This window comes from Rhinopithecus roxellana, chromosome 11, assembly GCF_007565055.1.
Source record: "Rhinopithecus roxellana isolate Shanxi Qingling chromosome 11, ASM756505v1, whole genome shotgun sequence".
Classification (NCBI taxonomy): Eukaryota; Metazoa; Chordata; class Mammalia; order Primates; family Cercopithecidae; genus Rhinopithecus; species Rhinopithecus roxellana.
In genome coordinates this window covers 130,639,948-130,660,244 of record NC_044559.1, presented here as the reverse complement: position 1 = coordinate 130,660,244, position 20,297 = coordinate 130,639,948, and the positions used below count along the sequence as shown (strand labels likewise).

Below are 20,297 nucleotides of genomic sequence, written 5' to 3'. Positions count from 1 at the left end.
TTTTAATGCTTTTCATGAAAGTTTATTTTATGCGAGTGCATACCTTCTGTATGCCAATCATTGTCTTTAAAATAAAGTGAAATTGTTTTTTTCTTTTGGACTTTGATCTTCATTTGCAAAGAGATCCCGCACAAATATCCAGCTGCCTCACTCGCACCGTCTGTAGAAGCGCCCCTCCGAGCCTCGCACCAGGGTAGCAAACTTCCTTTTTATAAAGATTAATACCAAAAAAGCACCCAATTTGGGATTGTATGTTTGAAAAATCGTTTTCTTTTTAAAAAGTGTGAACGTTTTGCTCTGTTGTGAATAATTAATTGTATGTTTTCTTTAGAGTCTAAAGTTTAGACCCCCTGCCAGAAGTGAATATTCACAAGTATAGCGTTCAGAGAAAGTTCTGAGTGTTGCTTGAATTTGGCTATTTCAGCAACAAGTCTAGAAATGAATTCTTGACCTAGCACCCGTGTGAAACTGGCCCGTTAAGCTCTCCAGGTGTCTGAACATGTGTGCTCGCAACTCCTCTGTTAAGCAGGTCACTACCCTGTGGAGGAAAAAAGTTGCTTTTGCACTGTTGGTTCAACACAAAAAAATTAGATGTTGTACAAAGCATAGATACAAGCCTTAAAGTGGACCCAAAATCATGCAAAGGCAGGATAGAGCATACACACTGGAATAAAAGGCCTTGTGCAGACAGAGGGTGCCCAGTGGAGTTCTGTCTTGTACTCTCACCCGTATGGTTATTTTCTTTCACAGTTACAAAGCGTATTGGGTTTAGTGTCACGATGTTATCTTTTAGTCCCTTCCTTCCTCAAGTGCAAAGTCAATGGGGGTAATATATGTAATAGCTGAGGAAGGGATTCCAAGAAGACACGTCTGCAAGGGCCTTCGGCACAAAGGGAAAAGATCCATTTAAGGTGCTGTGCTAGTAGGAAAAGAAACCTCTCAAACATGCTCAGAGTGGGAAGTGGTGGTCTATGCCTGCACAAATCCAACACTGCGTCCATTCAGGAGTGGCCAAGGACTGGGCAGCCCAGTGGGCCACACGTCGGGCAAGAGGCTGCCTGAGCCCTGGAGGTGGGGTTGGGGCCTGCAAGCAATCTGATGGGGAAGCTACACAGAGCCCCCCACGGGCCCCAACCTGAAACTGTCACATATTTTGTCTCTTTCCTCTTGGGTTAAGATTCTCTGGGGGCTGAGATTCCCCTCTGTGTTCCCTTTGGCCGTGGCCTGCTAATCACACCTTGTGGTTTGTGCGATGTCTGGGTTCCCATACCCTGCCGGCCTAACAGCCTTCTAAGGGAGCTTGTGGACGAGTCCCAGTCATTGCCCCAGACCTGCCAAACCTGAATCTAAGAACAGTCCCAGGGATACTTCAGTTGCCCAGGCTCCCTAAGGACTGCAGCATAGCTAGGACTGGGAGCTTCCCTGCTGTCCCCAGTCCCCACATTCCTTGATGGAACAGAAAGGCTTAGCATGGGAAGGAAACTGCTGATCTGAGATGGCCTCAGAACACCCTGCCCTCCACCTCACCCACTCTCACTAGAGAAATCAGTTCACATCTGAATGTGACGCCCACGATTTGGCAAAACAGTTGGCAAAACAGGAACTTGGATTCATCAAAGCTGAAATCCACCATTAGACTGAGATTCATTAACAGGCCACATCGTTTAAAATCGTAACTGTGTTCTGTTATTTAGAAGAGTCGTACCAAGTGGTGGTCAGTTGCCAGCCTCACTTTTTAATAGTTGCAAGTGGTGCCTGCCCAGGTATGAGGGCATCCGCCTTCCTCACCAACATTCTGTTTTAGAAGTAATGACTCACAATATTGTCACAAAGCTTTCACAAACTCCTCCCACACACCCAGCCTGTGCAAGAAATGGGGCCATTCTTTCCAATGTACAGATCAGGAGGTTGAGGCTCAGATTAAGCTACATTAATTACCCAAACTCACCCAGCTAAAATGTGTGAGCTGAAACAAACCCAGGTCTTTCCAAATCACAGCTCTTTTTTTTCTAGAACACTGTACTCTGAAAGGCCCTAATTTGTCACCTGATTTAAAGGCTTGGCTAATGAATGCATGTTGCTGTAAAAACTGTTAAGTGCTATGTAAATACAGGTCCCTTTGTGGCTGCAAGTAAGCCTTGGTCTACAATCAATCTTAGAGACTCAAAGTACAAGTACTGTTACATTATGAAGCAGCACCTTCCATTTCTCTGTACCCAGGGTTCCATCGTTCCTTCTACCTTCTTTGTTCCCTTTCCTGGACCTTCCTCCTCCACCCGGGCTTAGCTATAAACATTGATGTTCCGCAACACTCGGGCCGGGAGTATTTTCTCTCTTTTCTCTCATCGTCTCATCTAGTATGATGACTTCAAGTTCCACCTCTCTGCAGGTGACACCCAGAATTACATCCCCACTTGTGAACATTCCTCTGAGCTTTAGATGCCACATCAAATGACCTGGGACACCTTTTGTACATCTGCATGACAACCGAACTGGTGATTTCTGACTCCTCCTCCATTCCTGCTGTGGTCCACCCCATCTCAGTGATAAAGCACTGCCGAGAAACCAGATCAGTTAACCCTCATTTCCCCTCCCCGTCTCGGCAGGTCCTGTCCATTTTCTGGGTTAATTCCAAAATAATCTTGAATACTAATCCCCTGGCGCTGTCAGGCCAGTCCACCTCCTCCTTTCCTGTCAACAGCCTCCTAACTGGTCTTGCCTCACTTCTTAACTCCCTACAACCTGTTCTCCATACTTCAGCCAAAGGATCTTTCCAGAGTGATCTTGAAACACTGGCTTAAAACCTTTCAGTGAATCTTCTGTGCACCTGGAATATAATCAAGTCTCTCCACCCCTCTCCTTCCACTCCCACTCTCAACCACCAGCTCCGGCCTCAATGATGGGCAGTTCCTCAGCCTCGAATGCTCCAGCACATTTGGAAGGTTTGTGTCTTCAAGTCTAAGAGAAGTCTTCCTTGACCACCCCACCTAAAGAGGGTTTCTCCCCTTCCCCACTTTTCTTTACCTCCATGCCTATTTCCTGCATTGTGCTTTATCACAACGTGCATTTTCATTTTTCCTGTTGGCCCCTAACCCAGGTTTTGGCATGTGGTATGTTCTCAGTAGGCACTTGGTAACCAAACAAATATTTCATATCTTACTTCTGAAGACTTGAAACACTTTTGCAAAAACTTCTGTTCCTCCTTTCTCCTGCCTCTGGCTCCCAGGAGTCATCTAGAAGAGACCACAACCGCAATTTTGCCATTCTCAGCTTCTGCTGCCTTCGGCAGGACCCAGAGTCCCACAAAGAGATGAGAGCATGAGGAAGTTGTAGGGCGCTCAGGAAACACCAGCAATGCACCTAGCTATGCTCTATCCTCCCCAACGTGAATTCATCTAAATGTAAATATTCATTAAAATGGAAATACTGACTTCTCTCTGGACATGGAACAGATCAGAGCTAAGCAATAAGAGAGTTCAGACGGGGGTAGCAGGATCCTGATGGGGAAGCCCAGGTTGGGGCCCCTATGACCCTAGGTCCCTTTTGGCCTGCATCTCTTTCCCAAGAGCCGGAATATGGTCCCCTCACACCCAAGTATGAGTCATTAAGCAATTCCATCATCTGTAGTCGTCACACACCCAGTATTGCTCTCTCCCTCACAGCCACATGAGTTGTGACTGATACACTCAATCTCTGTCCAGTTCAGGACTGTCGCACTTTCAGAGGGAACATGTCCCCCTTTTCTATTTTAGCACCAGGACACACCAATTCACTGCACATTTCTGTTTATGCATCATCTTTGCCTTTTTGCTTTGCAACCCCTTTGCAATGTTTCAGGTTTCAAAATGTATTAGAAGACCAATGCTCTTACCATGAGGGAGTCCCCGGGGATGCCCTCCCAAGCCCCATGTGCATGTGAACATGAGGGCCTTGGCTCCTCCTGAGCCAAGACGACTCTCGGAGCAGACTCGAGGCAGTCCCAGGAAGCCAGGCCCAGCCACAGGGGCACAAAGCAGGGCATATCCCCAAAGGTCACAGGGTGACTCTCAGGTGGCTTACACATCTGCTGAGGCCCTGGATCCTCTCCTCCACCCATCAATAACTTCCTCTTTCATTCTGCTGAAAACCACAACCAAACTGAAGAACCAGGCCCCTTTTCGTTTTTTCCTAGAAGGCCTTTATCACATTCTGGTTTCTCCAGGCCGTTTCTGTGTCTGGTCCTTGACGGCCAGCATCTCCAACAGCAGCAAGTCTCTTTGGGTTCTGTCTGGTTTGGGATTCCTGACCCTGGAAGCTGTCACTACCCGCTTCGTGCCTGCTGCCGTCTTCTCCTTCAGAGTGGAAATCACGCAGCCATGGTGCCTGGCTTAGCTCTTGGGGAGGCAAACTCCACACCTGAGCTTACCTGGCTACCCCATCCTCCCATTCCACAGCACACAACAATTTGCAAATACTTTCTGCTATGCCTGAAAACCAGCTCGTGTTGCTTTGACTAGAACCCACGTGAAAAGAGCCTCCCTGAGGTCCCCGCTAGAGAGGATCTCCTCCCTTTTTTCCCCCAAAATTAGAAACTCCTACTTGTCCAAATTCACAATTCATTAAATCTTTCTCAGTAGTGGCAGCCCTGGCTAAGAGTCCGAGGAGCCCTGGGTCCCTCAGAAAAGTGGGGGAAGCCTGAAGCAGGGGCCTCTGTACGGGGGTTCAGGACCGCTCCCCACCCAGCTGGAGGAGCACATCTAGAGATGGTGGCGCAAGCCTGGGGGGTCCACTGAAAAGACAAACGGGGTGCAGGGGATGCCACAGAAACACAGGATGCCGGGAAGGAGCCTCCACGGCTACGCGGGCGCTCCTGTGACACTGCTCACCCAGTACAGTTCTATAGTTGGAAAAGCAATTTCTATTTTAAAATACTTTTTATAAGAACGTGAATTTCCTTTCAGACAAAGCCAAACATTTAATCACAACATAATGCCTACACATTTTAAAATCCTTTCCCTCTTCCTTCTCACCAAAACAAACAAGCAAAGCAGGGAGACTTTGTGCAGCGTCGCATGCTCCTCTATGACCCAGAGCCGGGAGCCTGTCCCTCCCATTTTGCTGAGAGACTGAGTGCTTGGCTCTGCCCGGGGGCAACTCTGGGTCCTCCCTGTCCCCAGCACACATGGGGAAGTTGAACGAGATGGTTTGGAAAAAGTCTAGCTTTGGTTTAACTGTCCCTTATCTGGAGTCCTAGGCCAGGGCTATGTTGTGCCTCTCCCCTCTGTCCCCCAGTGCCTCTGCTGGCCAGGTGAGTCGGGCCCTACAGTTCCCTGACATCCCCCTCACTGTCCTGGCGCTGGGCCTGTCGCCTCTGCTGCACCAGCTGCTTGTCCAGCTCCCGGAGCTGCTTCAGAAAGCCCCGGTTGGGGAGGACACAGCGGTTCTTGGCTACTTGCTGGATGGCGTCCACCAGGGTCATGTCCTTGTGGATCATCAGGTAGGCCAGGACCAGGGTGGCTGACCGGCTGCGGCCCATGACACAGTGAACCAGGATCTTACCTGCAGAAGAAGCGGGGAGGAGAAAACCCACACTGAGGGGCAGGCGTTGGGGGCACAGGCAGGGCCCACTCCCATCCTGACTGTCACCCTCTCGCCCACAGCAAGTGACTCAGCACTGTGCCCCACAGCTGCCTCTAGAACAGTGTCTTCTTCATAGGGTTGTTGAGAAGGCAAATAACCCTGTAAATAACTCGATTTTAGCACAATTTGTGCTAATGAATGGCTGCTGAGCTCCTACAGTGTGGCCGGGCTGCCTTTCCCCTGAGCACCGTGGCCAGAAAGCAAGCACCCACTTCTTGATTGCTGTTTCGGGTCTCAGGGAGGCTGGTCCCAGGTTCTCCCGGGCATGACCGTGCTCCTGGGGTGTGAACGTGTCCAGCTGGATGAATGTCTACCCCTGGCATTCAAATCCCACAGATCTTTCCGGAGGCTGCCGGGCCCCTGGCCAGCCCTGCTGATAACCAAAGTGTTTCTTCCTCTCCCAGAAAACAGGGTAATTCTTTCTGTCATGACTCAATACTTGAAACAGATGAAAGCTGTAGTTCATTAAGCCTTTTGGGGGCCTCACGTCTGTTAAGTGGCAGGGGGAAGGGGAGAAACAGTTGGAAGGGAGAGGGAGGGGGGAGGAAAGGGGGATGTGGAGGGGATGGGAGGAAAGGGGGAAGTGGAGAGAGCGGGAGAGAAAGGGGAAGAGGAGGGACAGAGGAAACTCAGCTCCAGTAGGAGCTCCAAGAGCTGAATTTTGTTTTCAAGACTAGGGCATGAGGCCGCGCGCAGTGGCTCACACCTGTAATCCCAGCACTTTGGGAGGCCGAGGTGGGCGGATCACCTGAGGTTGGGAGTTCAAGCTCCGTGAACGCACATCTGTTGCCATTGGAGGAGTCAGCCCCATTAAGAAGAATCAAGGTCCAGGCAACACTTTTGTTCCTTCCTGTGGTCAGATTAGCTGAGACCCGTCATGCCAGAGCACATCTCTCACAGTCACAGGGGCCAGCACTATACCTGCGTTGGCTTTTATTTCCCAAATTCTGTCAGAGCTCCAAGGGTTCCCCTGGCCAGAGCACATAGTGGGAGAGATCAGCACCCCTCTCATGCTTGCAGATACTTTTCTTCATGACTACAGTCAGAGCCCTTGAGGCGTGCCTGACCAGAGCTCATCTTTAGGAATAGCAGCAGCTAGTGCATACCTATGCTTGCAGGTCGTTATGTTCTCACAGCCCATCAGAGCACCTGGAGCCCATGTGGTTAAAGCCTGGCCAACATGGCAAAACCCCGTCTCTACACAAAAATTAGCCAGTCGTGGTGGTGCACCTGTAGTCCCAGCTACTAGGGAGGCTGAGGCAGGAGAATTGCTTGAACCCAGGAGTTAGAGGTTGCAGTGAGCCAAGACTGCGCCATTACACTCCAGCCTGGGCGACAGAGCAAGACCCCACCTCAAGAAAAGAAAACCCAAATCCAGAATCTCTACTGCTCCTCAACTGCATGCTTTTAGAAGTGACTGGAAGATAGGCCTCTATCACGAAAATCAGACATGGGCTAAGGCTGTTACCCTGCACCATGGCCCGTCCCCCAGCCAGGTGTGCTACTTGCTAAGCAGACTCCTTCCTTGCTTTCAGGAGATGCTCTCTGCCCACCTCCCATGCACTATCTGGGAACCTGCCTTTCTTAGCAACTTGCAAAGAAATTCCGGTAGAGCCCTTACTTCTTCCCAAGAGGTTCTAGGTGTGTGGAAGTTCTGAGAAAAAAGGTGCAAGGTGTATTATGAACTGCTGGGGCTGGAGGGAGATAGGGCAGGAGACCCTTAAACAGTGAAAATCGGCCGGGCATGGTGGCTCACGCCTCCAATCCCAGCACTTCGGGATGCCAAGGCAGGTGGATCACTTGAGGTCAGGAATTGGAGACAAGACTGGCCAACATGGTGAAACCCCATCTCTACTAAAAAATACAAAAATTCACCAGCTGTGGTGGTGAGCACCTCCCAGCTACTCGGGAGGCTGAGACAGGAGAATCATATGAACCCAGGAGGTGGAGGTTGCAGTGAGTGGAGATCGTGCCACTGCACTCCAGCCTGGGTGACAGAGTGAGACTCCATCTCAAAAAAACAAAGACAAAAACAAAACAGTGAAAATCTGGTCTGGTTAAAGCTTATTAGAAGCACCAGAGAATCAACCCCCTGCTTGAAAGCAGGCTTCATTTATTTATTCATACCTCCCTTATCCATAATAGATTTTTTTTTTTGAGACGGAGTCTCACTCTGTCCACCAGGCTGGAGTGCAGTGGCCGGATTTCAGCTCACTGCAAGCTCCGCCTCCCAGGTTTATGCCATTCTCCTGCCTCAGCCTCCCGAGTAGCTGGGACTACAGGCGCCCACCACCACGCCCAGCTAGCTTTTTGTATTTTTTAGTAGAGACAGGGTTTCACCGTGTTAGCCAGGATGGTCTCGATCTCCTGACCTCGTGATCTGCCCGTCTCGGCCTCCCAAAGTGCTGGGATTACAGGCTTGAGCCACCGCGCTCGGCCTCATAATAGATTTTAAGATGCCTTCAGAAGCAGACTATGGACTGTTTAAGAACAAGAAAGAGCAGACAAAAGGAGAGCATGATACTAAAGCACCTCGTGGCATTTGCCCTGGAGTTTCTTAGAAGACTTCATTAAATTAAAATCACACTAATTCACCTCAGAGGATGCCGCATCAGGGGCAGTTAAGGCAACCCAAGTGGGGTTCCTGTGACAGTATTTTGTGAGGACTTCTTTTTCTGATAAAGAGTGACAAGTTCAGTTTTTTCAGATCCTATAACCAGCTGGCATGCCTTGCCCCCCTTGATATTTGGTGACCTCTTATACAGCAAAGTCACCAGGTGCTCAAAATAAGGGCAGAGGACTCTTCTGTGAGGCCTCGGTGACAGAAGGAATCCCCGCTGGTAGGCTGGTGTCCTGATGGCGCTGCCTCTGATTAGCTCTGTGACCCTGGGCACCTCACTTGGCTTCTCTGGGCCTCTGTTTGCCCAGCTGTTGGGGCAGGACCGGGAACTAGATTATCTCTGAGGTATTTTAAGAGTGACTGAGGTTGCCTGGGGAGTTCTTTCTAAAGGGTCAAGTCAGGGTAGGGATGGGGTGGGAGAGGGCCCCAGGGGCTGATTACAGCCACAGTACAGCTCCACAAGGAATGGTTTTTAAAAAGAGTGAAAGAGACTGGCTGTGAGAAGCCAGGTGGGGGAAATGGTGTACACTTGGCTGAAACCAGTCAATGAGAACGAAGAACATAGACAAGAGGAAGCAAAGAGTGATGCCTTGCTTTTTGGCCAGACTATCTATCCACACCTCCTACATAGAGTGTAAGAAACATACAAGTGGGTCCGGCACTAAAATGCCAACCAGTGTCCCTTGGTTTTCCCTTGGGTCCGGCACTAAAATGCCAAGCAGTGTCCCTTGGTTTTCCCTTGGGTCCGGCACTAAAATGCCAAGCAGTGTCCCTTGGTTTTCCCTTGGGTCCGGCACTAAAATGCCAACCAGTGTCCCTTGGTTTTCCCTTGGGTCTGGCACTAAAATGCTAAGCAGTGTCCCTTGCCTAGACACAACTGGGCCATCCATTGCATGTGGCAGGTAAGCTGAGCACCTGCCGTCCAGTGGGTATGAAGTCTATGGTATTGCTGCTCCTAAGCTAGCGGCCATTTTGTTTGGTTGCTGTGACCACTCAGGGCACAGGTTACAACCTGATGGCCACTGGGTTCCTTTAGTTTGTCCTTTGCATCATTTTAAGAAATTTCAATCTGTTGCCAAGATCTAAAAATCAAGCGATTTTATAGTAAAATCCAGATTGGAGACTTCTGAAAAGTCAGATCTCCCACATTTGCACGGACTCTCATAAGACAAGCATTAGCTGAGGCTGAGTGGCAGGTGCCCCTGTGAAGGGGGTACAGGGCTCTCTGCTTAGCCACAAGTGCCCCCTACCCCCACCCCCCTGCTGTACATGCAGCCAGCTTCATTTGTTTACACTCTGCGTGGTTCTGCAGGGTAAGCACTTGAGCCCTGACTTGAATTCTTTAGATATGTCAGTGCAAAGGCGCTGAGAGCAGAGCCTACCCTGCCATCTCTAGTGGGGTCATGTCCTGCTCCCCATCTCAATCGAGTCCCGGCACCCCTATCCATTCATTCTACCCCCTCAAAGTCTCTGATCCTAGTATCTACTCTCCTCCCTTGGCCCTTCATTTGCTAGGTGCCACCTGGCCTAACAGTCATGACCCACAGCAGCCTGACACCTCCTCACAATTTTCTGTCATCTGCCTAGGCCTAAGCTTCAACTTGAGACCCTGATTCCTTCTGGATTTGGCAGTGGGGGCAGACCCTAAAATTGAGTGCCAGGAACCTAAAACAAGTTTTCATGTAAGTATATCTTACAGTTCAAAGTTGGAATGTCTTTTTTTATTTTCTTTGAGGATTGGAAACTTTACAATGATGATGTGCACATGCTGGCGTGGTTATATGCTTCACGGTATATGACCATGCTTTATCAAATACATCCGAGAGCCTGCTGTCCGCCAGGTTCTCTGCTAAGCACTTCATGTGCATTACTGCTGATCCTCATTATAACCTCTGAAGGTAAATATTTTTATCACCGGATGGAGAAACCAAGACTCAGAGAAATCTCATCGTTAGTAAATTGTGTGTCAGAAATGTAAACCCGGCCCTGTCTTCTCCGAGGCCTGCCAGGCCCTTTCCGTGAAGGGTAAGGTCTAAAACATAGTAATGGCAAGTGAGTGCATTAAACAGAAACGGAAGGATTAGGTTGTTGCAGCCTTTGTTTCTTTCATGTCAAATATGTTTTCAGTTAACTTCAAATACTATGAGACAAATTTTACCTTGTGGTGATGACTCAGTTCAGTTGCTTTTTTGATCCTGCTTGGAAACCCAGAATGTACACAGCACAAAAGATGGTTCATAAATAGACTCATAAAAGGAAGGCCTGGAAATGAGGCATCTTCTAATACAAGCATGTTAGCTCCAAGGGTTTTTGTCATTGTGACATTGCTTTCTGAGCCAAAATAATGACAAACTGTTGGTGGCTATGGTTGGCTGTGGGGCCAGGGCCACCTTGGGATGTCCATGAAAGTCTGATACTGTCCAGCAGACCTGGCCTAGGCCCAGCCCCAGGTTGCAAGTTCCTGCAGCAGACAGTTTGGTCAGTCACTGAGACTTGACCTCTTGTGGCAAGAAAGGCTTTCAGTAAACCGGATACCCTGAATTATGTGATGGCTCCACAAAGGGGTGTGTGACACATTGGGCTGAAGTCAGAGCACAGATTAGGGAGCTGAAGTCCCTCTGGCCTCTGTGGAATGCCACTGAAGTACACCCTGCAGCAATAACTGTATATTGTCTTACCCCCGATGCGTCCCTAAGCTGTGCCCTTCTCTCCAAGATAGCCTTGTAGCCTTTGCTGGATTAGGGTAACCAGCAGTGCATTCTGAGCACAAAGACTAGCACTGTGATTTAAAAGATGGATAATTAACGCTGGGAAAACTTGGAAGCTGGAAGTGCAAAACCCAAATTATACCTCAAATGCAGCGTGCCAGTAAAGCTCAGCTTGTCAGCTTTCTACTGGAGGCCTCACTAGGCTAAGTGTAAATGGGGACATGGCGGCTAGAAGGCGGTCTGTGAACTTGGATGGTGGGCAGGAGAATTTAAGGTCTCTCCATGGATTCCCACTCAAGTCAGCTCCCTGAGGGTTTTACGGCATCAAAGCCCTTGGCTACTAGTTGGGTTCAGGCCCAGGCACAATTACTGTCTCCGGCCGTAGTCCCAGCTTTGAGGGCTCCCAGACGGCCTCCGCCTTTTGAAGGATGGCAAATGTCCTTTAGCAAAGACTCCGACCAAAAGGCCTTTTTTTCTTACGCCCTATTTCCATTCCCCAGAGCTGCAATCAAGGTCCGAACCCCGCCAGCAGCACGCTCGGTGGTGCAGGTCCTTAAACCTTCACAGCTTCCAGGGGCTCGGACCTTTACCGTAGACCACAAGCAGCCCCAGTGGCCTAGCTTTGCGACAGACAACGATTTCGCACGCGTACATCCCGCTTCCGTCCTGGGCCTCCGGCAGGGAGACCTTGGGATAAGGACGGAACCTAGGCTAGGGGCGGAGCCTTGGCGGGGCGGGGCGGGGAGGGGCGGGGCCTAGACTATAAGTGGGTCAGATCCGGGCGGGGCGGGGCGGGGCGGGGCCGCGGGTCTCTTACTGTGGTCGTCGCGCAGCGCTCTGTCGATGAAGGCGGCCGCCGGGTAGAAGAAGACACTAAGGTCGAAGGTGGGCAGGTCGTCGGCCTCCACGCCGTGGTACTGGATGTCCATGTCATGGTAGTAGTCGGGTCCGGTGTCCACGTTCCAGCGGCCATGGGCCGCGTTCAGCACGTGCGTGAACCCCGCCTTCTGCAGCCGGTAGCGGTCCAGCGCCGTCGCCCTGGGCGCAGGGGAGAGAAATCTGTGGGCGCGCGGCGCCCTGCCCCGGGCCGGGAAACTCAGAGGCCGCCCACGCTTTCTGCCGTGGATTCCAGTTCCCAGAATAAGGACTAGTTATTGCAAATGAAGTCCCAAAGCTCTGCTCTTACCCGGTCCCCTACGCCACCTGCACTGTTTTGTTATTCTGGCTCGGCTGTCTCAAGAAAGGACAGGGTGGAGGCTGGGGTAGGCGAGCTGAGCTATTCGTTCGTCCATTCGTTCTTTCATAATTCACTATATACCGTGGAGCCTGGTGCTGGACTCTACAGTGGTCGCAGATCTGGACCTGCCAAACTGCCTGAAAGCCCTCCAAAATAACCTGTTCATCAGGGCTGCCTTCACCCACCCTCTCCTCTGAACCTGCCGGATGTTTTTAGGGTTTGGAGATGGAGGCTCAACTGAATGGTTTAAAGCAAGGCCTTCCATGAGAGGATTGGATTGGGATTGAGCAAAGTTCACAAATTCACGTTGGCACGATGTGAATGGGAAGGTGTTGCTTTGGGGAGCTGTTGCCCAGCTGGGCAGAGCGTTGTTCTGAGAAGGAGGGCTTTTCCAGCCATCTATTGTTTGAATTGATTGCAGGGAAGTTCTTGAAGCCAGCAGTGAAGTTATTTAATGGGCTACAGCTTTATCTTTCTAGGCAAGAATTTCCAGTAACAGTAAATTTAGTCCCCTTGAAGTAGATGGCTCTGGAGTATGACTCGATCAGAAGGCAGCATGGTGGGGCCGGGGTGGAGATGGGCTGACAGAGGAAACACGGGTTCTTCCTGCCTATGGGGTGGGGCAGGGAGGGACCTGTGTCACTACAAGTGTCAACATTTGGTGATGGAGGGGAAGAAGGAGGCAAGCACCGGCCAAGCCAAGGAAACAGCACCATCTAAGGTATGGAGGCTGGAGACAACGAAGGCCTTTCAGGAAGCATTGTCTATTTCCTGTAATCAATTATCCATCCCCAAATAATGATTTGCAATCTATTTGCACTGTGCTGGGTACTGATGGTAAAGAAGTGAACAGAGGCTGAGCACAATGGCTCACGCCTGTAATCCCAGCACTTTGGGAGGCCGAGGCAGGCAAATCACGTGAGATCAGGAGTTGGAGACCAGCCTGGCCAGCATGGCAAAACCCTGTCTCTACTAATAATACGAAAAAAAAAAAAAAAATAGCCGTGCGTGGTGGCGCATGCCTGCAGTCCTAGCTACTTGGGAGGCTGAGGCACAAGAATTGCTTGAACCCAGGAGGTGGAGGTTGTGGTGAGCCACTGCACTCCAGCCTGGGCGACAGAGTGAAACTGTGTCTCAAAAAACAAAAGAAGTGAACAGGTTAGTGAAGGTCCCTCAGGAAGGTCAGATACGAATGGGGGTAGGAATAAACAACAAGTAAAGATAATTTTAGAGAGCAGTGAGAGCTGTCCGAAGGACCTAAAACTTCATGACATGATACAGAATGACCATGGTCCTGCTTCAGGCAAGGTGGTCGGGAAAGGCCACTGTGGGGAAGTGGTGTTTAAGCCAAGACTGAGGGTGAGAAGGTTGAGGATGAGTTGGAGAGAAAGTGTTTCATCCAGGCAGAGGGAACAAGTGCTGAGAACAGAAAGGAAGCCAGTGTGGCTGAAGTGGCAAGGGGAATAGTGGTACAGAAGTTTGGAAAGGTAGAGGGACTGGATCGTGGTGGGTCCTGCCCGCCATAGGAAGGAGTTTGAGTATTATTGCAAGTGTGGCAGAAGTCTGCTAGAGGATTTTAAGAAAGAAGTAAGCATTTTTTACTTTTTTAAAGATCAATCTGGCCAGACAAGGTGGCTCACACCTGTAATCCCAGCACTTTGGGGAGGCCAAAGTGGGAGGGTGGCCTGAGACCAGGAGTTCAAGACCAGCTTGGGCAACACATGAAACCCCATCTCTACAAAATATAAAGAAAAAAATAGCTGGGCATGCTGGCATGTGCCTGTAGTCCCAGCTACTGGGGAGGTTGAAGTGGGAGGATCACCTGAGCTCAGGGAGATGGAGGCTGCAGTGAGCTGTGATTGCACCGCTGCACTCAGTCTGGGCAGCAGAGAGAGACTCTGTCTTAAAAAAAAAAAGAAAGAAAGAAATCAATCTGGCTGATGTGTGGGGATGCTGGATGTTAGGATCTGTGTTTGGGAGTCAAGGAGAGCTTTAGAGAGTGTTTAAAGAGAAGTGATACAACCTGGGTTTAACATCTCCCTCAATTGCATGAAGACCAGTACTTCAGCTCAGGGAAGACGTGACAAGGGTCTGCAGCCGCACCAGTAAGAGGGTAAAAGTGGCATTGCACTCCAGCTGAGGGCTCATGTCACGGCCACTGGTAAAAGCATGTGGACAGAAGTGACCATGTTAGATGCTAGCAGGGACCAACACCCTGGGCCAGGAGGAAGCTCACACCAGAAATACATGCCATGGCCCCTCGGCCAAGGGCGCGCTCGTCTTTCGCTGGTTTCCTGGAGCTTTTTATCTGGCATGAGAACCACGATGGTGTCCAGTGTTTGGGAAGGGAACTGAGCATTTGGAAACATTTGCAGACAGCTCATCAGAACTGTGGCATGGAGAGTGGGGGGTCCCACTGAGCCCCCCTCCACTTGGCTCTTGGTGTGGCCATTCTGACTGTGGGACACATTGTGCTTTCCATTTTTCCTCAGAAAGGTCTGCTTTTCATTTTTCGTCTTGCCCCAAAGTATGTATACAACAAGCATTATGCTTTGGGGATGTAGCTCTGTGCCCAATTAAAGCCACCGCTAATGTGGTCCATCTTGCTGAGTAGCAATCAACCTCACTTTGAGGTTGAGCTCAGTGGAAAAATTAAAATTAACTCTCCTTGACAGGAAGCTCCTACCCACCGTGAAGCTCCTACCCACTGTTCTCTCTGGGTTCGGTAACTGGCCTTCAACATAATCAAGTGGCAGTTTGAATGAATAACAGTTTGCACTTTGCCACTTTTGGGGAGTGGGGTAGATATGCAACAAGACCCATTGCCTGACACCTCCATATCCACCACGTGAGGCTGATTTTGGCTGTGCCTGAGGGAGAGAAAGAGGCTCATGAGGACTCCAAGACCTGGTGGGTATTTGAGGCCCACGACAAGTTTTCAGGGTCTTGGCTCCTTGGACGGGAAGGGGAGTCAGTATCCTCACACATCACTCTGGGGACTCCCCCCAGCTTCGTTCACTAGAGTTCAGTTGAGGGCTTGAAAGAGCATCCACAGCAGAATGGGAATCTGCAAATAAACGGAGTGCCTCTTACACAGATGCTGTGGGGGAGGCAGAGCCATCATCACAGACACCTATCGTCCAATCCCCAGCTGGGACAGACACCCAGCTCAGCAATTATTGGGAGTGGGGCAGGCTTAGAGGGTGGTGTCTGACACTAGATTGCTTTGGTTTTGTTTTTAAATTTCAGGGCCAGATACATTATCTGCTCACATATGTTGAAAAGAGACTAAGAAACACGGGCATTTTGAGGTGATGGGCGTGGAGAAAAGGCCATGTGCCCCACTCCTGGGTCCACATAAATGCCTCTGCTGAGGGAGAAAAGACTTCAGAAAGAAAAACAGATTTAGGAATGTAATTCCAGAATCTAGATGACACAGGAGCTTTCATTTCTGGTTAGGCACAATCCTAGATGTGATCAATCTGTTCAATTTTTAAATAATATGTCATCTCATGACAAAAATAACAAATGCTCAATGTAGAATGCAGAACACATACTGCCCCCTCCAAAAATATCACCTGTATTTCTACTCCCCTGGGGATAAAGGCTATTGTTAGCTTTTGATGTAAGAACCTCCCATTGTTTCTCTATGCATAGATTTGCATATTTTATAGAGAGTGGTTTTTTTTGTACAATACTATATATAAAGTTTCAAAATCTTTGACATGGTGATATATTGTAAACATCTTCCTATGGCAACATACAAGACTTCAATAACTGCATGCTCTTTCATTATATAGGTAAGTCCCAATTTTTTCTTACCAAACATTTTGCTGTGTTTCTTTGGGCATTCCTCTGATCATGTTCATAGGAGACATTTTTAAAAGTGAAATTGCTGGGTCAACAGATATGGCCATTTTAAAATACATTTGATACTTGTTACTAAATTACCCTACAGAAAACTTGCTAAAATTTGCAGTCCATATACTTCGTCAATTTCATAGACGAAAGAAAAATGGTGTCTTGTTTTCACTGACTCATTTTAACAATGATGGACATTGTTTACACATTTGTTGGACTCATGAAGTTTACTTTACTTTTTTTTTTTTTAACATTTTTTTGACTCTTTCCAGTTCATTGGAATCGTGTAGTTTACTTTTTTTTTTTTTTCTTGAGACAGAGTCTTGCTCTGTCACCCAGGCTGGAGTACAGTGGCGCCATCTCGGCTCACTGCTCACTGCAATCTCCGCCTCCCAGGTTCAAGCAATTCTCCTGCCTCAGCGTCCCGAGTAGCTGAGATTACAGGCACGTGCCACCATGCATGGGTAATTTTTGTATTTTTAGTAGAGACAGGATAACACCATGTTGGTCAGGCTGGTCTTGAACTCCAGACCCCAGGTGATCCACCTGCCTCGGCCTCCCAAGTGCTGGGATTACAGGCATGAGCCACCATGCCTGGCTTATGCAGTTTGCTTTTGAAGAACACCGTCAGTCATATCCCCGTTTTGACTGACTTCTCTTGAAGTCTTCTCCCTTCCTGTGAACTTCCAGCCTAGCTCTGGATTTGGACTCCAGATTGGAGGAGGGCTGAAGAAACAAATTCCTTCTTGCATGGCCCAATTTCCTCACCTAAGCCCTTCCCTCCCTGCCTGCTTCTCTGGCCTGGCCCAGATACCTGCCAGCCCCTCTGGAGCTGTTCCCAGGAAGCTTGCTTCAAAGCCCCACCCCTGAGGAATGACAGATAAGCTGCCACTCCATGAAGCGGTCTTCTTGGGCAGTGCTCCTGACGTTTCACTTGTTCAGATCCCTTGTCACTCTCCTGTTGTCAGCCTAAATACCTCAGCCTCTGCTGGCAAGCCCATTTTCCCAGGCGTGTGCTCTTGCACAGAGGGGAGGAGGCACAAGCCCTGAATATATACATCTGTACAAACCCCCTGCAGCTTCCTTCAGGCAGCAGCAGGCTGCTCCCATGTTGCACAGACTCTACATTGGGCATTGAAGGAAGTCCCCTCATGATCGGAATGGTTCCCCACACTCTGATGTCTGCGGAGCATCCACACATTTCCCACACCTGATTATGGATTTCTGTTTGCTGGCAGGCTGTACCTTGCCATCTCACACCTTATTTTTTCAGTAGGGTGTGACACTGTCATGGTCACACATCATTTCATGGGTGTGGCCTTGATGGTGACCTTCCCCAATGGAGTCTTTTTTTTTTGAGACGGAGTTTTGCTCTTGTTGCGCAGGCTGGAGTGCAATGGTGTGATCTCTGCTCACTGCAGCCTCTGCCTCCTAGGTTCAAGCGATTATCTTAGCTCAGTCTCCCGAGTAGCTGGGATTACAGGTGCCCGCCACCACACCTGGCTAATTTTTTGTATTTTTAGTAGAGACGGGGTTTCACCATATTGGCCAGGCTGGTCTCAAATTCCTGACTTCAGATGATCCACCTGCCTCCGTCTCCCAAACCCAGTGGAGTCTTAACCGTGCAGTCTTGAGTGTGCCCGTTCCTTGCAAGTGGACTTTAAAACAGTGGGCACATTTCTGGCATCTGATCTTTGTTCGTTCACCTGATGGGAAAGTGAAATGAACTGGCCTTCCGGTGTCTTGGGTGTTCTTGTTACTTGCTGATGGTGAAGCTCCTCCGTGTTGAGGCACCTGAGAAAACACGGGGCTGACAGCTGAAACTGACGCATGAACTGAGGCGGCAGAACCACTGGGAACCTGCGTTTTCTTTGTTTGCTAAACAGCACCGATTACACTGGCAGTACTTTCCTTGTGAGAGTCTTGTGAAGTTGAATGATGCAGTATTGAAGCTTCCTTGAGAGGTTAAAAGATGATTCCAGGGGGAAAAGGCAGTGGAAAGATGTATGTCAGAATGTGCTTATCCCATGACAAAATGTGGTAATGGGATTATATGTAATTTAAATTTTCTTGTTTTTGTCTTTCTACATTTTGTACATTTTCAGTAATGAGCCAGTCATATATTCATTTACTATGTAAATGTATAGCATGATGTGTATTGTTATTTCCTTAGTTCTCAGGAGAGACCATTGTAGAGGCATAAGGTGGCCTCGGGGTTTTTAACTCCTGCTGGAAATCTCCTGTCTGCCCCACTCTCTCAAACTCTATGCCTCCAAGGATGGAGGCGAAGAGAAGAGAATACCCAGGAGGCCTGGTTTTGAGAAATGATGTGGTATGAGTAATTGGACTTGGCATTTGCCTAACCATGCAAGGAGATGGTTTATGTTGCTTGAGGCCTTGACTGCTAAGCCGTTTTCTGGCAATGAGAAAGCCAGGCCAGGCCAAGGCCTCAGGCTTCTCTCCCCGAACATCTTGCCCATGACCGCTGCCCAGCTATGCCTCAGTGGCCTTCAGTAGTTGGAAGTCCTAGTTATTTCAGGTAATGCCCAGCATGTTAAATTGGCAACCTTGACTGTGTTTTGCTGCATCCTAAACTGGCCACGCCACCCACACCTTGAAGAAGCAGGTTAATTTCATACTGCTCGGTACCTTAAGGCAGAATTGTTTCCTCCTTTTCAGGGAGAAGGAGCTATCTCAGCTGACTGACTTGCCTTCACTTCACTTCCCAGGCTCTCGAGGCCAGGCCAGCCCTGGAGATGCCTCTGGCTTCTGAGGTTGTGAGTCCGGTCAGAAGCAGAAAAGCAGAAAGGACAAGACAGAGGGTTCCCTGGAAAGCCAGCTTGGGCTGGGTGGGTGGGACAGCCCGCAGGCCTTGGCAGGAATCTGACCCCAAATGCCGGACCTTGGAGGCAACTGTAGTTTAAGCAAGGAGCTCCTGAGGGCCCCCACCATTCCATGAACAGCGGAAGTTTAACTGCACCCTGGCACTGGCTCTGACACCCGCATGGTGGAGAGGCAAGAGAGATTTCTCAACTATCCTGTTTCAGCCAAGCCTTATCACTGGAGGCTGCCCTGCCTAGGAATTTGCAATCACTTTGACGGTAGCCAGGATATTTCCCCTCCTGCTGACTACAGGGAAAAAAAAGGACTGAAAAAAGATTTTGCTAAGCAAATGAAAGATGTGAACGAGATTAAAGTGAGAATATTTAAATTACAGAAACTTAGTGCTTTCGAGCATACTCAAGCATTTTTGAAGCACCCATTTAGGGACTGCTGATTGATAAGAGGTGATGAATTATTCTTATCTCATCATTGACGCCAGTCCCTGGCTCTCTGGAGGGCAACACTTGGTTAACCTAATTTGAATCTAATTTGAATGACTTAAAAGTAATAAAACAAGTGTGTGCTTGAAACTAATAAAGCCTAATTCATTTAATAGGCCATTTCTTAAATAATTTTATTTTAGAGCTAGAAGGGAACCTTTGAAATCATCCTTTATTTTACAAATAAAGAAACTGAGTCCCAGAACAATAAAATGCTTTGCAAAAGGCCACCCATAGTTGGTGGCCACCCACACACAGTGGGGACTGGGATACTGTGCCCAGTCATGTTTGAGCCCTCCACTCCACGCTGAGCCTGTGGTTCCACTTGTGGCAGATTCAGACCCCTGTCGAGTTAGAGGAATGAGTAGGGAGTGGGTGGCTACACCTTGTGTGAAGAAGACTTCCCCCAAACCCCAGGAGTATCTGCAAGGTGGCCAGCCAGGCCCCACCCCTTCGACCCCTCTGCTGAGCCAGCAGAATGAGCACCCTTCACATCGCTGTCCTGTTTGTGGCCTTTTCTTATCAGGCAGCAGTGGCAGGGCCACCTTTCCCCTCCCCTGGGCTGCTGAGCAATGAGGACTTGGAGTTACCAGGCAGCCCACTTGGTGAATCCCCTTGGGCTAACCTGGGATTGAGAAAATGCTTTAGCAGTTTTGAAACCCACAGGCCCAAGGAGCTTTGATGTGGCTGCCTTCTTAGGCCTTAGGTCACCTCCCTGGAAGGTCTCGGAGGGCAGGCCCTCCTTCCAGCACTCTGCCCTGGGTCGTGATAGAATCTCATGGGAGAAATCTGACCCAGGGTTGTTTTCTGTCCCAAGGCTTCTTCCCCTAGCATGGGGACCCTGGGTGGAAAGGCACAGTGACTCTTCTTTATCTTCCTCATACACTGTGAGTCGAATTTCCAGAACCTGCCTGATTTGTCATTCAGTG

General features: G+C 49.3%; 1 protein-coding gene across 2 annotated transcripts in view; it reads right to left on the bottom strand.

Moving 5' to 3' along the window:
* Positions 1–4,889: 4,889 nt before the first annotated feature.
* The window catches only part of DUPD1 (dual specificity phosphatase and pro isomerase domain containing 1), a 35,480-nt gene continuing 20,072 nt past the window's right edge, over positions 4,890–20,297 (bottom strand). For both annotated transcript variants that reach the window (XM_010375526.2, XM_010375527.2), the window contains exons 3-4: positions 11,765–11,985; positions 4,890–5,538 (exon numbers count right to left, since the gene is read on the bottom strand). In XM_010375526.2, the coding sequence (XP_010373828.2) occupies positions 5,300–5,538; positions 11,765–11,985 (460 nt within the window). In that variant the 3' untranslated portion in view covers positions 4,890–5,299. The remainder of the gene's footprint in view (positions 5,539–11,764; positions 11,986–20,297) is intronic.